We start from the raw sequence: 16,459 nt of genomic DNA, 5'->3' as shown, positions 1-16,459 counted from the left end.
TTATGCGACTAATCACAGTCATATGACTAGAGGCGTGTTCTTAATGACCTATCAGATAACATTGAAAGGTCATTCACACCGTTTTATCGTACATGGCACTTCTATCTTGTACATAATAAACATGATTGATATTGACTCCCTTAGCCTTAAACACATCATATCTTATAGTGGTACTGTAGCTTGAGTAGTCAAACTCTTGGAGGCCTGGCCCAGCCTACACAATCACACATTGGTTTGGTTCAGATCCTCAAAAGTCCTTCCTTCCCTGGAGAAATCACTGATCTGAGATGCGTAGACTGGGAACAACAGTATAGAAACATCACCTATCCTATCATGTTAGATCATAGATTACCTTAAGGAGAGGACTACAGCATTTTCTACAGAATTCAACCATTCAAAATAGCCACATGCTACTGACACGGTCTGATGCAGTAGGCTATTGGCACTGGAGTTTCTGTAGAAGTTTCTGTCCCAGGTATGGAGTGGAGAGGACAGATCAGTAGGCCCCAGTCTTTGGAGGGTCCGGTGTCGGGCAGTGCTGGGTTTCTGTCGGCACCTCCAGGGCTGAGGAGGCCTCTAACCCCTGGGACACTGCAGCTTCTCACTTACACAGGGCTATGACCCTGTCCAGAGACCACTACTAACCTCTACACGCAAGCTCTTCCACCCACCCACCCACCACACACACCTGACACGACTTGCTTGGACCTGAATGCACCGGACAGGTGGATCACCACATTTCTGCCTAGCCTATCAGATGGAGCTCCTACAGTACCACCTTGTCCTGGTCGATACCAGTCCAGTCCTCCTTCCAGATACTCTCTGATGTCTTGGGCGATCTGTAAAAGCCTAACAAGTTAATGGGTGAGGCTCAGTCCTCTCTAGTGAATGCTTTACCTGGAACTCCACTGCTGTGTTTCGAGCTACTGTTGCTATGGTGAAGTTTGCTTTTCCCGTAGCGAACAACTAAAGACCTTTTATTGTGTAAATGCTCGTGTCAAGTGACTGATCTGGTAAATATAGGTTGTTCACAATCAACGGAATGAAAGTTGAGGATGCGTTAGAGGGCGGCAGCTGAGAGAACAGTGTGACGACCGGAGGAACAAGAGAAGTAGAGTGAGTTTGGAGCACAAAGTGCATCCTACTGTATCTCCGGTGACCTGAATGGCTCTCCCCCCGGTCTCTTCTCTTCGGCATGAATACAAGAATGAAACCTTTCGTCCCCCGAGGACCAAGGGCCGGGCCGATTCTGTCCCCCAGGGCCCGTGATCAGGTCGGTGGCCGGGGCCAGCTCTAGGTGGGGAACTCTGGAGGCGGTCCAAAGCTTTTGTCCTGTCCTGTGACCGGAGGTCCCGTCAGCAGATTTCATAGAATGTTCCGGGTTATTGTCTGCATAACGACGCCGTCCATTTTGATGGTGTCCCATTGAGTGAACTATTACCGCCATGTAGTAAATGGCTTTACAGCTGTAATAATATCTACCAGCGGTCGCTGGCCAAATGGGCCGGGCCACGCCAGGCACTGTGAGGTGACAAATGGAAACTATGCCTTGGAAAGAGTTCTAAAGGGGCCGTAACTCTCACTGATTAAATAGCCGGAGCCTCCTCCGCTGGGAATTCTGGGAAAGTGACCCTGGGGTCGGTAGTCATGATTCCCTTGCTTTTTGTTGAATGGAGAATGGACAAGGTTGTGTCAGTGGCCCTGTGTTGCTACCTCCCATACCCTGGGGGCTCCCATTCGGTCAGTCAGGCTACTGTACCTTGTAACAGCTGCTTGGTGGGACTGCAGCTGGGTCTAGATGGTACGGGTGTGTGTGTGTGTGGGGGGGGGGGCGGGGGGGTGGAGGGAACATTGTAAATTAATCTAAAAAGGAGAGGCATGTTCCCACCCCCAATGGCGGGGGCACCAAGGGCTGCCATGTCCAGGAATAGCCCTGTCCAGCTCCTTGCTGGGAGATGTCTCCGGCAAACATACGTTGATTTATTTCCTAAAGGTCCAAGGCCCCATAACCTGACGCGCCAGATGGTTCGTTACACAGAACCGTCTGGGAAGTCGTCCTTGGAAACTGGAGAAAGGGCAGGCACAAAAAATACACATCGCACGTGATTGGATGAATTATCTATCATCGTCTATCATGGGCTAACTTACACCAATCAGATCAACAAAACATATGACGCAGAAAGAGCCAAAACATCTTTTCCATGGAGAAAATCCTTCAGTGACGTTTTTTGCTCTTCTTTCAATTAAGAAATACTCTCCAGTTCAGATATAACTGGTGCTATAGTAGCATCTACACTACCCTATTTACAGTAGGAGCCACCATTGTTGTTTTGGAAGGAACAGTTCCTTCTCTCTGTTGTCACGTCTAAACCACATCTGTAGTTCCTCATAGGACGCTGATTGGTCCAAAACAATTTGTTTTGAGCTCAAGCACATAGCTTGAAGCCTGGCCAGGCGGGCTAAAGGCCCCAGACTCCCCGCATACACACACACACACACACACACACACACACACACACACACATACACATACACACACACACACACACACACACACACACACCCCGATCCATATATATCTGTTGGGGGAAGTCTAACACGTTGAATGAAGTGTGTGTGTGTGCGTTTAGCATCATTCTAGCTACAGTAAGTAGTGTACAGTTTGAGGTGCATAAAAAATAACTAGCCTAAGTGTTGAGATGAAAGGATCCACTTTTCCTCCAATCATGATTCAGGAATGCCAAGGGAGGTTCCTGTCCTATCGCGTCGCCTCACTGGCTACAGTTAAATGCACTGATTGTAAGGCGCTCTGGATAAGAGGTTGTGCAACTAGCCTAAATAACAACAGTGTACAAAGCTGCTATTTGTCCTGGCGGTCGTCTCTCTAATGTGGCACTGAGGGAACAGATTCACAGTTGCAGCAGCTGTGATGTTCAGGGCACTGAATGTTCCCCCTGGGTCCTACTGCCCCTCAGCTCTCTCCAACTTTTAGCCTACTCTTCCGCGTAGAGCCGATAGATGTGGTTTGTTTGTCTAATTTGTTTCCATTGTTCTTGTCTGGTGATGTACTTTCTCTGCCGATTAGGGTCAGGGGTCATTAGTTGGGTTAGGGTCAATAGTTGTTAGGGTCAATAGTTGTTAGGGTCAATAGTTGTTAGGGTCAGGCAGTTGCCCAAGGAGTTTTACAGATAACTAGTCAATAAGAAAAGGTTTCCAAACGTGTTGATCAACACACAGGTAGCTTGGCCTCTCCATTTGAAGGCTTTACACTTTTGGGTGTAAATATAACTTTTAAAAATAGCTTTTCCGGCTATAAAAGGATGGTTTATTTCCATGTTATAGATTTGGAGTGGAGCAGGAAAGGCTCCACTTCCGCATGTTCGACCTTTAAATCGGTCTCTCTCTCTCTCTTTGTGTGCGTTTGCGTGTGTGTGTGTGTGTGTGTGTGTGTGTGTACACAGGGGGGGAACAATGCAGGCCACACCGTGGTTGTGGACTCTGTGGAGTACGACTTCCACCTGCTCCCCAGCGGCATCATCAACCCTAAAGTCACCGCCTTCATCGGTGAGTAACACACACACACACTCACACACACACACACACGCACCTACGAGAGTGACCGGCCCCGAGTCGGAGGAGTTATAGTGCCATAAAGCAGATTCATCTGCAGCAACTTGATTAGCTAATGCGTGGTAGCAGTGCGCTCCTCCCTGGCAGACTGTCGAGCACGTCCGCCTCCTGGCCCAGGACGCCTCAGACGGGAACATTAACCTTGTCGTATTCGCAGGCCCTCCAGGCCTGTTAGAATTCTCCGGAATGCGCCTCTGATTAGATCCCGGAAAGGCCGGTCTAACCTGTCTTTTGACCCGTCGTTCACGGTTAAAGCTATGCAGAAAGGCGGCTCTTGGCTTTTGAGTAACTCGAGTGATAGCGGTCTTCTTTTGAAGTGTTCAAACGGGTTTGGCGTGTTGGTGCGCGGCGCTCAGTAGCGTGGCCTGAAACCCGGGTCACTTGATCAGCGCCGTTGTCATGAAATAATGTCACTGACATTTTCTCACACCTCGGTCGATGCAACAGAAAAGGTTAAGAGGGTTTCTCTCCGGTTTGATTGCCGGCGTTCGTTATCGATCGCTCCGTAGACGCAGAACCTTATCCGTCAGCCAAGTCACCGTGCCCCGGCTCGGGAGCTCAGAAAAGCTTTTTGAGCCCCGGGCGCCTGAGAACAAATTCTGTGAAGAGTTTATCCTCACTAGTGTGCACTCATCTCATCTCTGTCTGTCCTGTGGTATCGCCTAGGTAACGGAGTGGTCATCCACCTGCCAGGCCTGTTCGAGGAGGCCGAGAAGAATGTACGCAAGGGCAAAAGTGGGTGTGGCTTGGATTAATTGATTATTGATTAACGTAGTTGTAATTAATGTCTTTGAATTTATCTAAAGTCTCTCTCTCCCTCCCTCTCTCTCTCCCTCTCTCTCTCTCCCTCTCTCCCCCCCCTTTCCCCCTCTCTCTCTCTCTCCCTCTCTCTCCCCCCCCTCTCTCTCTCCCTCCCTCTCTCTCCCTCTCTCTCCCTCTCTCTCTCTCCCTCTTCCTCCCCCTCTTCCTCCCCCTCTCTCTTTCCCTCTCTCTCTCCCTCTCTCTCCCTCCCTCTCTCTCTCTCTCTCCCTCTCTCTCTCTCTCTCCCTCCCTCTCCCTCTCTCCCCCCCTCTCCCCCCTCTCTCTCTCTCCCTCTCTCTCCCTCCCTCCCTCTCTCTCTCCCTCTCTCTCTCCCTCCCTCTCTCTCTCTCCCTCCCTCTCTCTCTCCCCCCCCTCTCTCCCCCCCCCTCTCTCTTGCTCTTTCTCCGTGTGTGCAGCTCTGGAGGGCTGGGACAAGAGGCTGATCATTTCCGACAGAGCTCACATTGGTAAGGCGTCACACTTCCCCATCCTCAGACTTCCCTCCCTTCCTCCCTTCCTCCCTCCCTCTCTCTCTCTCTCTCTCTCTCTCTTTGCTTAGTCCTGTCCGGAGTGTCCCAGCTGAAGAGAACAAGGCTTGCCTCTGGTCAGGGCCCTTGGGTTGCCAGGTCTGCTAAAGCTTAGTTTTAGTGTGGTAGAGTGAAGAGAGACAGTGGAGCAGAGCAGAGGACACAAGTAAGTTAGCTAGTTTGCCAGTTAGTTTGCTAGTAAGGACTGAAGTGTTCAGGTTTGTGAGTGTAAATGAGGGAGGTCATTAGCCAGAGCCAGAGGTGCTCAGGTTTGTGAGTGTGAGTTAGTTAGTTAGTGAGGTAGTTAGCCAGAGCCAGGGGTGTTCAGGTTTGTGAGTGTGAGTTAGTTAGTTAGTTAATTAGTGAGGTACTTAGTAAGGTAGTTAGCCAGGGGTGTTCAGGTTTGTGAGTGTGAGTTAGTGAGTTAGTGAGTTAGTGAGTTAGTGAGTTAGTGAGTTAGTGAGTTAGTGAGTTAGTGAGTTAGTTAGTTAGTGAGTTAGTTAGTGAGGTAGTTAGTTAGGTAGTTAGTTAGGTAGTTAGGGAGGTAGTTAGTGAGTGAGTTAGTGAGATAGTTAGGGAGGTAGTTAGGGAGGTAGTTAGTGAGGTAGTTGGTGAGGTAGTTAGTGCGGTAGTTAGTGAGGTAGTTAGTGAGGTAGTTAGCCAGAGGTGTTCAGGTTTGTGAGTGTGCCCTTCTCCTCCTCCTCCCACAGTGTTTGATTTCCACCAAGCGGTTGACGGGGTGCAGGAGCAGCAGAGACAGGAGCAAGCGGGCAAGAAGTAAGACCCCCGCTTCCCTCTCCTCACGCCCCACCCCGCCCTGGAGAGGGGTCCTGCCCCCCCCCCACCCCTCCCTGGAGAGGGGTTCTACCCCCCCACCCCGCCCTGGAGAGGGGTCCTGCCCCCCCCCCCCCCACACCCCGCCCCGGAGAGGGGTCCTGCCCCCCCCACCCCGCCCTGGAGAGGGGTCCTGCCCCCCCCACCCCGCCCTGGAGAGGGGTCCTGCCCCCCCCCCCCCACCTATAGAAACCTCCAGCTCAGATCATTCAGCCTCACTGGACTGCCCTCAGCCCACCTCACCATATCTAAACTCCCCATGGCGTCCATGAACGATATGCGCTCACCAACTCCTGTTTCTTTAAGCCGTGCCATCGCTGATGGGGGGGGGGGGGGGGGGGGGGTAGGGGGTGTTCTTAAGTTGGGTGGGGCACGGGAGCCACTTGACGCTTTCTTCACAAGCTCAGCGTGGTTTTGTCAGATGATGACACGCCCCTTCCCCTGACACACACACACACACACACACACACATTTGCCTACACTCTGACAGGGGTACGCGCAGGTACGCGCGCGGACAGACGCGCGTATTCGGCGTCGACGTAGCTGATTGCTTACTTTCCTTTATGCCCCCCGCCCAGCCTGGGAACAACCAAGAAGGGGATTGGCCCGGTGTACTCAGCCAAGGCGGCGCGCAGCGGCCTGCGAATATGTGACCTGCTCTCCGACTTCAAAGACTTCTCCGACAGGTGAGGTCGACCGCGTGCCGAATGTGGCGGGTGTGCGAGCGTATCTGCATACTTGTGTTCCAGTCAAAACCCCCGGGCACATCGGCTGCCACTTAAGGCCTTGTTTGTTCTACCGACGGTGACGGTGACGTTGACATAGCGTACATATACATAGCCTCGTGTGGATGGGTGTGCCTGCAGTTTTTTTTGCATACCTTTTTTCACAATATTCTAGAGTGTTCTCTACTTCTAATCTTCTCTTTTGAGAGTAGGGATGAGACGGTATACCGTAAAACCGTGAACCGCGGTATAAAATGTTCACGGTATTAGAACCGTGACATTCCCTGTGTTTACGGTATTACGTTTACGGTATTACGCAATAATGCGCCACTGAAACTTCACATTTCAAGTTGCTTGCAACAGTTCATTTTGTAATTTAATATAAGCTTGCTATTAATAAACTGAGCTTAATTACAATAGTGTGTTTTTTCCATCATGTGTTGCACTGTAGTTCCTTCAAGGTAAAATACTTGTTTTTTTTTATGTGTGTTGGGGAGGTGAAATGCCGTATACCGTGAAATACCGTAAACCGTACCGTAATGCAAAAATCCATATCGTCTCATCCCTAATTGAGAGTATTGACACACAGCTCTGGTAGGCTATAGAGGGGCGGGGTCAAAGGTGTCTTGACCGTGTCTGGATTGTAGGTATAAGGTGCTGGCCCAGCAGTACAAGGCCATGTACCCCACCCTGGAGATTGACATTGACGGGGAGCTGGGTAAACTGAAGGTGAGTCGCAGCCTTCGGCCTACAGTCTGACGAAGACCATGTGGTCCAAATAGATTGCACCTTATCCTATAGAGCATTATTAGTGATGTGCCGAGTGTTCCTATTGGTCAGGGGGGCGGTTATCGCCACCCACAGTGCTCACAGCACGAGCGAATGGGGGAGTGTGGTACTTATCAGTTACATGGATGGATGTTCATTAGGGTCAACCGGGCTGAGGCGGAGTACGTGAGCGCTTGGTTTGTCTCCCTGCGCAGGACTACGAGAAGAGGATAAAGCCCATGGTGAGAGACGGGGTCCATTTCATGTACGAGGCCTTACACGGACCCCCCAAGAAGATCCTGGTGGAGGGAGCCAACGCCGCGCTGCTCGACATCGACTTCGGTCAGTCAATCAATCAATCAATCAATCAAAGCTTTATTTGTATAGCGCATTTCATACCCAGAGGCAACACAATGCGCTTTACAGAGAACAAGGGAGGTGGGCATACGACCCACTCTCTACATATTCCAGAGAAGTCGTCTGAGAACTCTCCCTTCCGCTACTTAACTTGTGCGCGGTATTAATCCCAACGATGCAGTACTATACTACAATACTACACGCTCTGTTTGCGAGGCCGACAGTAGCGGTCGAACGACCGAGCAAGCTAGCACATTGATGACCTCTAACCAGCCTGCTGGACAGTCAGACCACGCGCTGTCTGGTGAGGCAGATTCGACGGTCAAGGGCAGTTTAGGGCCACAGCTAAAACCGCTCTGTGTTCACACCCCGCCTCTCCACCCCTCCCGTTCCCTGAGCTGTGTGTGCACTTCGGTACACGGATTTATAAGCATCGGGTTGGTGTGAGAGCACACGATTACACCCATGCTATGCTTTTAAATCTATGAGGAGGACTGCACAGGAGGGGCATTCGCTTCAGAGAAGGGTGGGGCGGTTAGATCACCAGAAAACACCCCCTCACAATGCACGACCAATGTCACCATCACCCTCACCGATTGGCCCCGTAAAGAACAACCTCACTGATTGGTTCTCAGGCAGAGCTTGAGCTGCAGTTGAGGATTGCTAATGTATGATATCAAGGTCATCATGTTGTCTTTCAATGCTGCAGTGGTAGGAGAGAGAATAGGAGAGAGTTTGATACTATCAGACCTCTGCTGTTCATAAAACTACCATACCTGTCCAGGAACAGCCCCTAGACGTGCGTGTAGATCTGACACTCTCTGCATAGGTGTAAGAGACGGGGTCCTAGTCATGGTAGCTTCACCATAGGCTACTAATCTTACTCACGCCTATCCAATCCTTTCAGCTCCAAACGTAGGGGACATGGGCTGGTCCTGGAAAGGGTCCAAGTCTGAAAGAATGGAGAATGTTCCGTGCCAGTTGTAACTTGTAGGATATGGATGACTCGACCTGACCCCACCCCCCTGCCCGGAGCTGAATGCCTGTTTAACTGGTCTTGAAAGTTAAAGCTACAGTATGTCACTTTTGCGCTAGGAGCCGCGAGGTAGCTACAAGCTAGCAGACAGGGAGGGAAAATTCCACCTGTTAGGGTGAATTCAATCTGTTTGTGGGTTTGGGGTACGCCCACACTCCCAAATAAGGTGTGGCCACACCTCCAAAGGCCTGGTTATACTTTCCACACCCGTGAGTACCTGAGGGCGTGCGAGGGTCTGTGTGATGTAGATTTCATCATCAGAGAGAGTGCGCACGCGCAGGCTCCCATTTTCGGTGTACCGCACATACTTGTCCGTCCGCCCTCTACGCAATGAGAGCACCAACTGCCATGTCCTCCAAGCCGACAGTAGAAGTATAAACAGAACCCCCACATGTCCACGGTGTCCACAGCTGTTCGCCCAACGTGTCTGTTTGGGAGTGTAACCGAGGCTTAAAGGGGTAGTTCGGAATTTTGGACATAGAGCCTCATTTACGACAAAAACACGTATCCCTCTCTATCTATTAGTTATAGCAACAGAGGCGTTATGTCTATAGAACTTGAGGGGGCCCGTGCCCCCTCAGATTTGGGGGGGGGGGGGGTTCCTTCACATTTCTGTTATTGTTTGTTTACCATTACATTTTACAATGCGGAGCTATGATTATTTTCTCTACTGAGCTGAATGTATTATTAATTATGTCATAGACCACCTCGAAAACCCACCATAACCTCTTTCAAAAAGCCAAACACCCTCGTTCCCGGTGGATTTGCTTTCTTCCAAATTAACACTGGACCTGGAAGCCCCCCCCTCGCCTCGTCTCAGATAAACACGTTTTCATGGTCTGCTTGCATACATTTAGATTAAGATTGTCCTTAACTGATGAACAGGTCCACCAAATATTAGGCTATTCAGTATATCAGATTCAATATACTTCATACTTCAGTATACAGTATATCATTTGGACAAGTGAGTAAAAAAAGTAGGCTAGATTTGTTTTACCTTACTTTTATTTTGAAAGTCCTTGAAAGAACACTACCGGTAAGTTTAATTTCACACACCGCTTGAGTGGCAACTGGTAGTGCGCTGTGTCCTGATTTTAAACTGCAAAAATGCACAAAAAAACACTAAAATTTCGCTGCGCGCGCTAATAACGCCTTGCTATCTCGTGGCCCCCCGGTTTTTTAGGTTGCATGACACCCCTGTATAGCAATATAGCAATATTTAAACGAGAATCATATATACTGTAGCTTTCTTACATACAGCAACTTTAAACTTAGATGAGCCTGGTTTATACACTGACAGGCACTTACGCGCGCGCGCGCACACACACACACACACACACACACACATCCGTCTGACTCCGAGTCTGTCTGACAGGGAGCAGACAGGGAGGTGGGGTGGAGGTTTGGATAGCTGACAGCTTTCTTACATACTGCAGCTTTAACCTTCGATGAGCCTGGTTTATACACTGGCATGCACGCACACACACACACACACGCGCACACACACACACACACACACACACACACACACACACACATTCATCCGACTGTGAGTCTGTCTGACGGAGCAGACAGGGACGTGGGGCGGAGGTTTGGATAGCTGAGATGCCAGTGTAAGACCCAAGCATTTGTCCCTACTTATATTACCAGCTCTTTAAATATACAGGCTGTTCTGTTATGATAATGGTTATTAGGGAAGTTCCTCAGGGTGACATACTTGTGTGTGCGTGTGTGTGTGGTGTGTGTGTGTGTGCGTGTGCGTGTGTGTGTGTGTGTTTCAGGGACCTATCCATTCGTGACTTCGTCTAACTGTACGGTGGGTGGTGTGTGTACGGGTCTGGGCATGCCCCCCCAAAACGTGGGTGAAGTGTACGGAGTGGTCAAGGCCTACACCACCCGGGTGGGCATCGGAGCGTTCCCCTCCGAGCAGACAAACGTAAGACACACTTCCTGTCTCTGAAACTCTCTCCGCTTTGAGGAAATCCAATGGGAAGTCTAGTCAGAAGTAAAAAAAGATGGGGGGGAAAAATTACACAATTAGTTCTCTTACTCTAGACAAATGTGCTTCTAGTAAGTGGCGTTGGATCAAACGGTCTGCTAAATGATTAAGATGGAAATGTAATTTTTACTCTAGACAAATGTGCTTCTAGTAAGTGGCGTTGGATCAAACCGTCTGCTAAATGATTAAGATGGAAATGTAATTTTAAGTGTCAGAGCTGTCAGCACTAGAGACTCAGGCCTTCTCTCTGTCCCAGAGTTGTCCAACATCACCATCTAGTGGACAGCATTTGGCAGTGCAGCACTTTGCATATTATTTTAATGGTAGACGACCTGTTTCATGTCTCTTTCCTCCTCGCAGGAAATAGGGGAACTCCTGCAGACCAGGGGGAAGGAAGTGGGCGTGACCACAGGCCGGAAAAGGCGATGTGGTTGGCTGGACCTGGTGCCCGTCAAATACGCCCACATGATCAACGGCTTCACTGCGTGAGTCTCTCAGCTATTTCCACAGCTAGCACTACTTAGCTATGACAGCTTATTGTGTAGGTGGGCGTTGGTGGGTGTGTGTGCAGCCGTGTGGGCACACACTCAACCTGTGTGTGTTGTTTACTTTGTGTGTGTGTGTGTGTGTGTGTGTGTGTGTGTGTGTGTGTGTGAAACTGTGCGCTGTTCTCTCCTCTCCCCCCTTCCAGGTTAGCTCTCACCAAACTAGACATTCTGGATGTCTTCCCTGAGATCAAAGTGGGCGTGTCCTACACCGTGGACAACCAAACGATACCTCATTTCCCAGGTAGGCGGGTCTACAGGGATGATTGCTTGTGCGCTTGAGCATTTCTATCATTCCTGTCCATCAATCTCAGAACGGGTACGATAGCCAATAGTCTAGCAGCGCCTCACTGTGGTTTCTCCGCCCCCTTTTCTCCCCTTAGCCAATCAGGAGGTGCTCCAGAGGGTGGAGGTGCAATACGAGACGCTGCCGGGCTGGAAGAGCGACACGTCGGCCGCCAGGACATTCCAGGAGCTTCCGGAGAACGCCCAGAAATATGTCCACTACATCGAGGAGCACCTGGGCGTGCCAGGTCAGAGGCTTTCTCTTCTCTTCCTCCACTGTCTACCCCTCCTCTTTCTCCTCCTCTTTCTTGTCCTCCCCCTCTTCTCCACCTACTTCCCCTCTTCATCCTCTTCCTCCCCTCCTCCTCTTCATCCCCATCTTCCACACCTTCTTCTCTGTTAGAGAAATCCGACAACTCCTCCTCTTCTTCCCTGTTGTCGTGGTGGTGGTGTAATACTATATGTGTTACTATATGAACCAGTGTTACCAGCTCAGTGGCCTTGTGGTTAGAGTATCCACCCAGAGATCGGGAGGTTGGGGGTTCGATCCCCGGCCGAGTCATACCAAAGACTATAAAAAATAGTATCATATCAAATCAAAGCTTTATTTGTATAGCGCATTATTAGTACCCAATGCCTCCCTGTTTGGAACTCAGCATCAAGGGTTGGATTGGGGGTCAAGTCCCTGCGACACTATCGTCATGTCCAGGGAGTGAACTTGTACATCAAGCTGCCTCACGCTAAGGAATCAGGATAGGCTCCTGCGCTATGGGCCACTAGGCTCAAGAACCATCGCTTCTCAAGGCTACTTACTTTAGGAAGCTGTGTTTTATCCTTCACTGACCCCTCCTCCCTCTTCCGTCTCCTCCCCACAGTCAAGTGGATCGGAGTGGGCAAGTCCCGGGAGTCCATGATCCAGCTCTTTTAAAGGCGGGCAGAAAGGAGCACAGCGCCACCTACAGTACCTACCTGCCCTCTACAACCCCCCCCCCCCCCCCCCCCGGGCCCCCGCCTCAGGCTCTCCTCCCCAGGTCCCCCTCTCCGGTGTCCAACCCCCAGACGAGCCCCTGACCCCGGACTCTCTAGCTCATCTCTCTGGTTCTTCAGGTCTCCCCTGTCTGTGTGTCTGAAGCTCCCCTCGTCCGTCAAAAAATGGCTTTTCTCCCTACCTCCATCGAGCCTCTCTCCTGCCCCGCCCCCTGCTAAACACACCCTCACACACCGACCCTGTGTGCCTCCATGGACTAGTCTCCACCTAGTCTACGGAGCGCCGTTTAGCCCCGCCCCCTCCATACGTGTTGACTCTGTGACCCAGGCGTGTGCCATTCCCTGTAACTCCCACTAGTACAGACGGAAATGTTTTGACCTCTCCCATCAGGTATGCGTTCAGCACCACTAATGCCCGCCAGATACTTCCTGTTTATCGACGCGTAGCGACGCGCGTGTCTCGCGGCGCGCTACTTCCTGCGCTCCAGAGGAAGGCGGGAAACGTGCGGCGGACGCGTAGTTAAAAGCGAGTTTACCGCGGGCTTATAGACGCAGCGGTTTCGGCTGGTCAGTCATCGGTCAGGATTCTCTTGCTTGTTTTGTCACAGTAACGCGTTGTGCCAGTTTGTATCATTCTGTTCTGTCTGCCTCGCACGGGACAAGCGCTGACCGTGATTAGGTAGTATTTGAGATCCTTTCAAATACGGGAGTGTTCCATTTAGTGCCAGCCGGGCGGGGTTTGATTTACGGGACTCATCCCGTAAGTCGGCAACGTTGTTACCGGCAGGTAAGCTCTATTGCTCTTCTAAATTGTCATTGGGCCGGGTCTGCTCAGGAGCCCACAGCCATATCACCTGTTCTTCAACCATGACTAGCTTCTAGTCTCAGGACTTCCAATAGATCACAACTGTTTTTATTTCTGTATGTTCTATATTTTGTATTGTTTCAAGGCCTTCGTGTGTCATCAGTGTAACTGTCTATGCAGCACCAGACTCTCAGTGACAGCTCACTCTAGAACAGCTAGATCTACAACTGCATCTCCCTTGTTTTGGAATTTATCTCCAGGCTAAATAATAGCAATGTTAATATCTGTTATCGGTATCGGCCAAAATGTTCATATCCGTGCATCCCTAGTTTCAGCCTTACAGCTTTCCTCACCTTCAACTAATAATAGATAATAATACAATAATAAATAATCCCTTGTGATAGGTCCGTGAGTGCTGGACTGTTTGTACTCTGTTTCTATGTACAGAGAACCTTCTAGACCGTGTGCCCAGGAAGAGACTGTTGTCCTAGGAGTTTACTTGTGTGTCCTGCTCTCATTCCCGACACTACTTCCTGAGTTGGCTCCATGAAGTACCTATTAAACACTGACATAGCGTTACAATCAGTCATCACCAAAGAAAGCAGTCGTCAGCCTTACAGTAAACTTAATATACTGTTGCAGTGGAATGTTTCCTGTAGCCAAATCATATAGGACAGGATATGTGAATCAAACTAACTATAAACTACTTTTATTTTTTGAGGTCTGCTTTTCTGTCACAGAGATTTTTGCACTGGTGATGAAACTAAAGGGATATCTTTAAACGCTGCTTCTATTTTTCTTCCCCCCAGAAGTGTGGAGAATACTTTCCCCAAAGTGTGTATTTGTCCACGGTAACCACCAGCCCTTAGCTTAACTCCACTAAAGTCCACCACACAGCTTTGAAAGCGAGCGGATAGTCCGGTCATGGAAGCAGACACAATAGTACCGTTACTCTCTGAACTGAACCAGTTTAAAAACGGCTCCCCGTAGCTCCGTTTCTCTCCCTCCCTCACCTCTCCGAGGCCCCGGGATGGACGAGGCCGTGTCCCCCCCGCCCCCTTCTTAAAACTAGCTAATGTGTTCCAGACCAGTAAAAGATTCATCTGTCTGTGTTCTCTTCATGACGTTTGTATCCGTGTTTTAAATAAAGATCAGCGATGTGGAACTGACAACAACAAATTGACAAAGTGCTTCTGATTCCAAGATCCTGATGAAGAACAAGTTGAGCCAGTGTGTTGTAAGGCGGTTTGAAGGGAGGTTCAAATTAACTTCTATCAGTTCAAAAGCACCAGATGTTTTCTGGCTGAATGTCCACAGTGCTGCATCTCTGATTGAAGCCTTACTCATCTTGTTAAATGTCAGTGTGGCTGTACTATTAAACAAACAAAACATCAGCCTTCTTCATGGTTTGTGCCCTGTTAAAACAAAAAAACAGTCTGTCATAAACGTCAGCTCCAACTTTTTGAGAATCAGTTCTGATTGTAACATGATTGTGCCGATGAACGCATATTTGCACAAATATGTGGGTCGTTTCTCTGTTGAGGCTCTGTGCTTTTTGAGTTCTGTGTTGTACCTGCTGCTGTATTAACCTCATCTATAAATGTATGTACAGAACAACACAACCATATTCTCTTGGTCTTATTGTAGCCGTTCTGTATTTAGGTGGTGAATATGCTTGGCTTCTGGCGTGGGTGCTGGATGTGTGTGTGTGTGTGTGTGTGTGTTTGTGCGTGCGTGTGTGTGCATGTTCCACAAATATTGTTTGTACAGTCCTGGTGTTTCTCTTTGTAATAGAAAATTTAAAAGATAATTTTAATATCAATCAATGGGAAATACACACCAGAGCAAGATTTCAACAGAAAATAAAAAATGACAATCTGTCTCTGACCCTTGATTCATGATTTTTCATTTTAGTCCTCATGATCATTGTATGATGTCGGGATTCTTGTCTGTTGTTGATATTTAAAAGGGGCAAATGTTTGATACCTCAGAATCACTTGTGTAGTTCGCTGCGTGTCCACTAGAGAGCGCCAGTCAGCTGTGTATGATCACAACATTTCACCAGATTTCGTAGCATTGGTCCATAAGACACATACCTGAGGAGGACGACTGGAGACTTGCGCTGCTCCAAATTCACCGCATTTCTACCCTGAAGAATGAAGCAAATCCCTCAAAATCGTAAATGACTTATTTTCTTTTTTTTATCTCATCTCTTTATTGGATAGATGTGTAAAGTTTAGAAAACCTTACCAAGAGGGGGGTGAGGGAGAGGACATGTCAGGATTTAAACCCCAACCTATTTGCCCTGTAGTCGACACATTCAAAGTTACTTTATGGAGGAGGAGGATGAGGAGGGGGGCTCCCTTGCCTCCTTCCCACCTCCTTTTCATCCTCCCTCCCTCTCCAACCACAGGACCACCTGGTCCCCGTCCCTCTCCGCACAGCTTCCTCCCACATTTGACTACATCTGAATGAAACCGCATCAACTTTGGACCCGTCAGGTGCTTAGGAGACAGATGATGAAACACAAATGTCCGATTCCTTTGAAAGTAGTAGTCTGCTTCGGGCAGAGGGGATACACTACCACAGGCTTCCACCCGGCTAAATACCATGTGTGGGTTTGGAATGATCTGCTTGTGCATTAACTGCCGTCAGAGACGAACAGACAGTGACTTCATCACCACAGCCGCCCCAGTGGACTGACATCTGCCTCTGGCTGGAAGCTCTCCTGTATTGTGTGAGTAGGAGAACACATGAGAGATAAACCACATCAGAGGGCCTCGCCGCCCCCAGCCTGCTGCTGGTCTGTCCGGTGTATGTGTGTGTGTGTGTGTGTGTGTGTGTCCCAGTGATGTGGCCACAGCCTGCCTCCCTCAACTCTTCCACCTGTCCTCAGATTTGAATCCCTGAGTGAAGCTTCTTTGTCCTGCTGCAGCCTCCTCATTGTTCTGGAGGAGGAAGCTGACTAATAGACATCCAAATGAGCTCTCAGAGGACACACGCTTACGTGATCGCACACACACACATTCGCCATAACGCAATAAACACTATCTACTGCGCACACACACGGACAGAAACCCACAGACGCACGGTTTCATCGCAAAGGCCACAAAGGGCTCTATAGAAACGAAGATGTGCTCTTAATCGAACAGATAGAGCC

General features: G+C 49.5%; 1 protein-coding gene across 1 annotated transcript in view; it reads left to right on the top strand.

Moving 5' to 3' along the window:
• adss2 (adenylosuccinate synthase 2) overlaps positions 1 to 15,069 on the top strand; it is a 17,605-nt gene extending 2,536 nt beyond the window's left edge. Inside the window, exons 2-13 of the mRNA XM_084461503.1 lie at positions 3,462 to 3,564; positions 4,297 to 4,365; positions 4,848 to 4,898; positions 5,669 to 5,735; positions 6,371 to 6,478; positions 7,165 to 7,246; positions 7,501 to 7,627; positions 10,460 to 10,614; positions 11,038 to 11,162; positions 11,369 to 11,466; positions 11,606 to 11,755; positions 12,383 to 15,069. Of these exons, the coding sequence (XP_084317629.1) occupies positions 3,462 to 3,564; positions 4,297 to 4,365; positions 4,848 to 4,898; positions 5,669 to 5,735; positions 6,371 to 6,478; positions 7,165 to 7,246; positions 7,501 to 7,627; positions 10,460 to 10,614; positions 11,038 to 11,162; positions 11,369 to 11,466; positions 11,606 to 11,755; positions 12,383 to 12,435 (1,188 nt within the window). The 3' untranslated portion in view covers positions 12,436 to 15,069. The remainder of the gene's footprint in view (positions 1 to 3,461; positions 3,565 to 4,296; positions 4,366 to 4,847; positions 4,899 to 5,668; positions 5,736 to 6,370; positions 6,479 to 7,164; positions 7,247 to 7,500; positions 7,628 to 10,459; positions 10,615 to 11,037; positions 11,163 to 11,368; positions 11,467 to 11,605; positions 11,756 to 12,382) is intronic.
• The last annotated feature ends 1,390 nt before the right edge of the window (positions 15,070 to 16,459 follow it).

The sequence above is a fragment of the Borostomias antarcticus genome, assembly GCF_949987555.1.
Source record: "Borostomias antarcticus genome assembly, chromosome: 2".
Lineage (NCBI taxonomy): Eukaryota > Metazoa > Chordata > Actinopteri > Stomiiformes > Stomiidae > Borostomias > Borostomias antarcticus.
The sequence above is the reverse complement of the archived record's forward strand: the minus strand, read 5'-3'. Positions and strand labels throughout refer to the sequence as shown.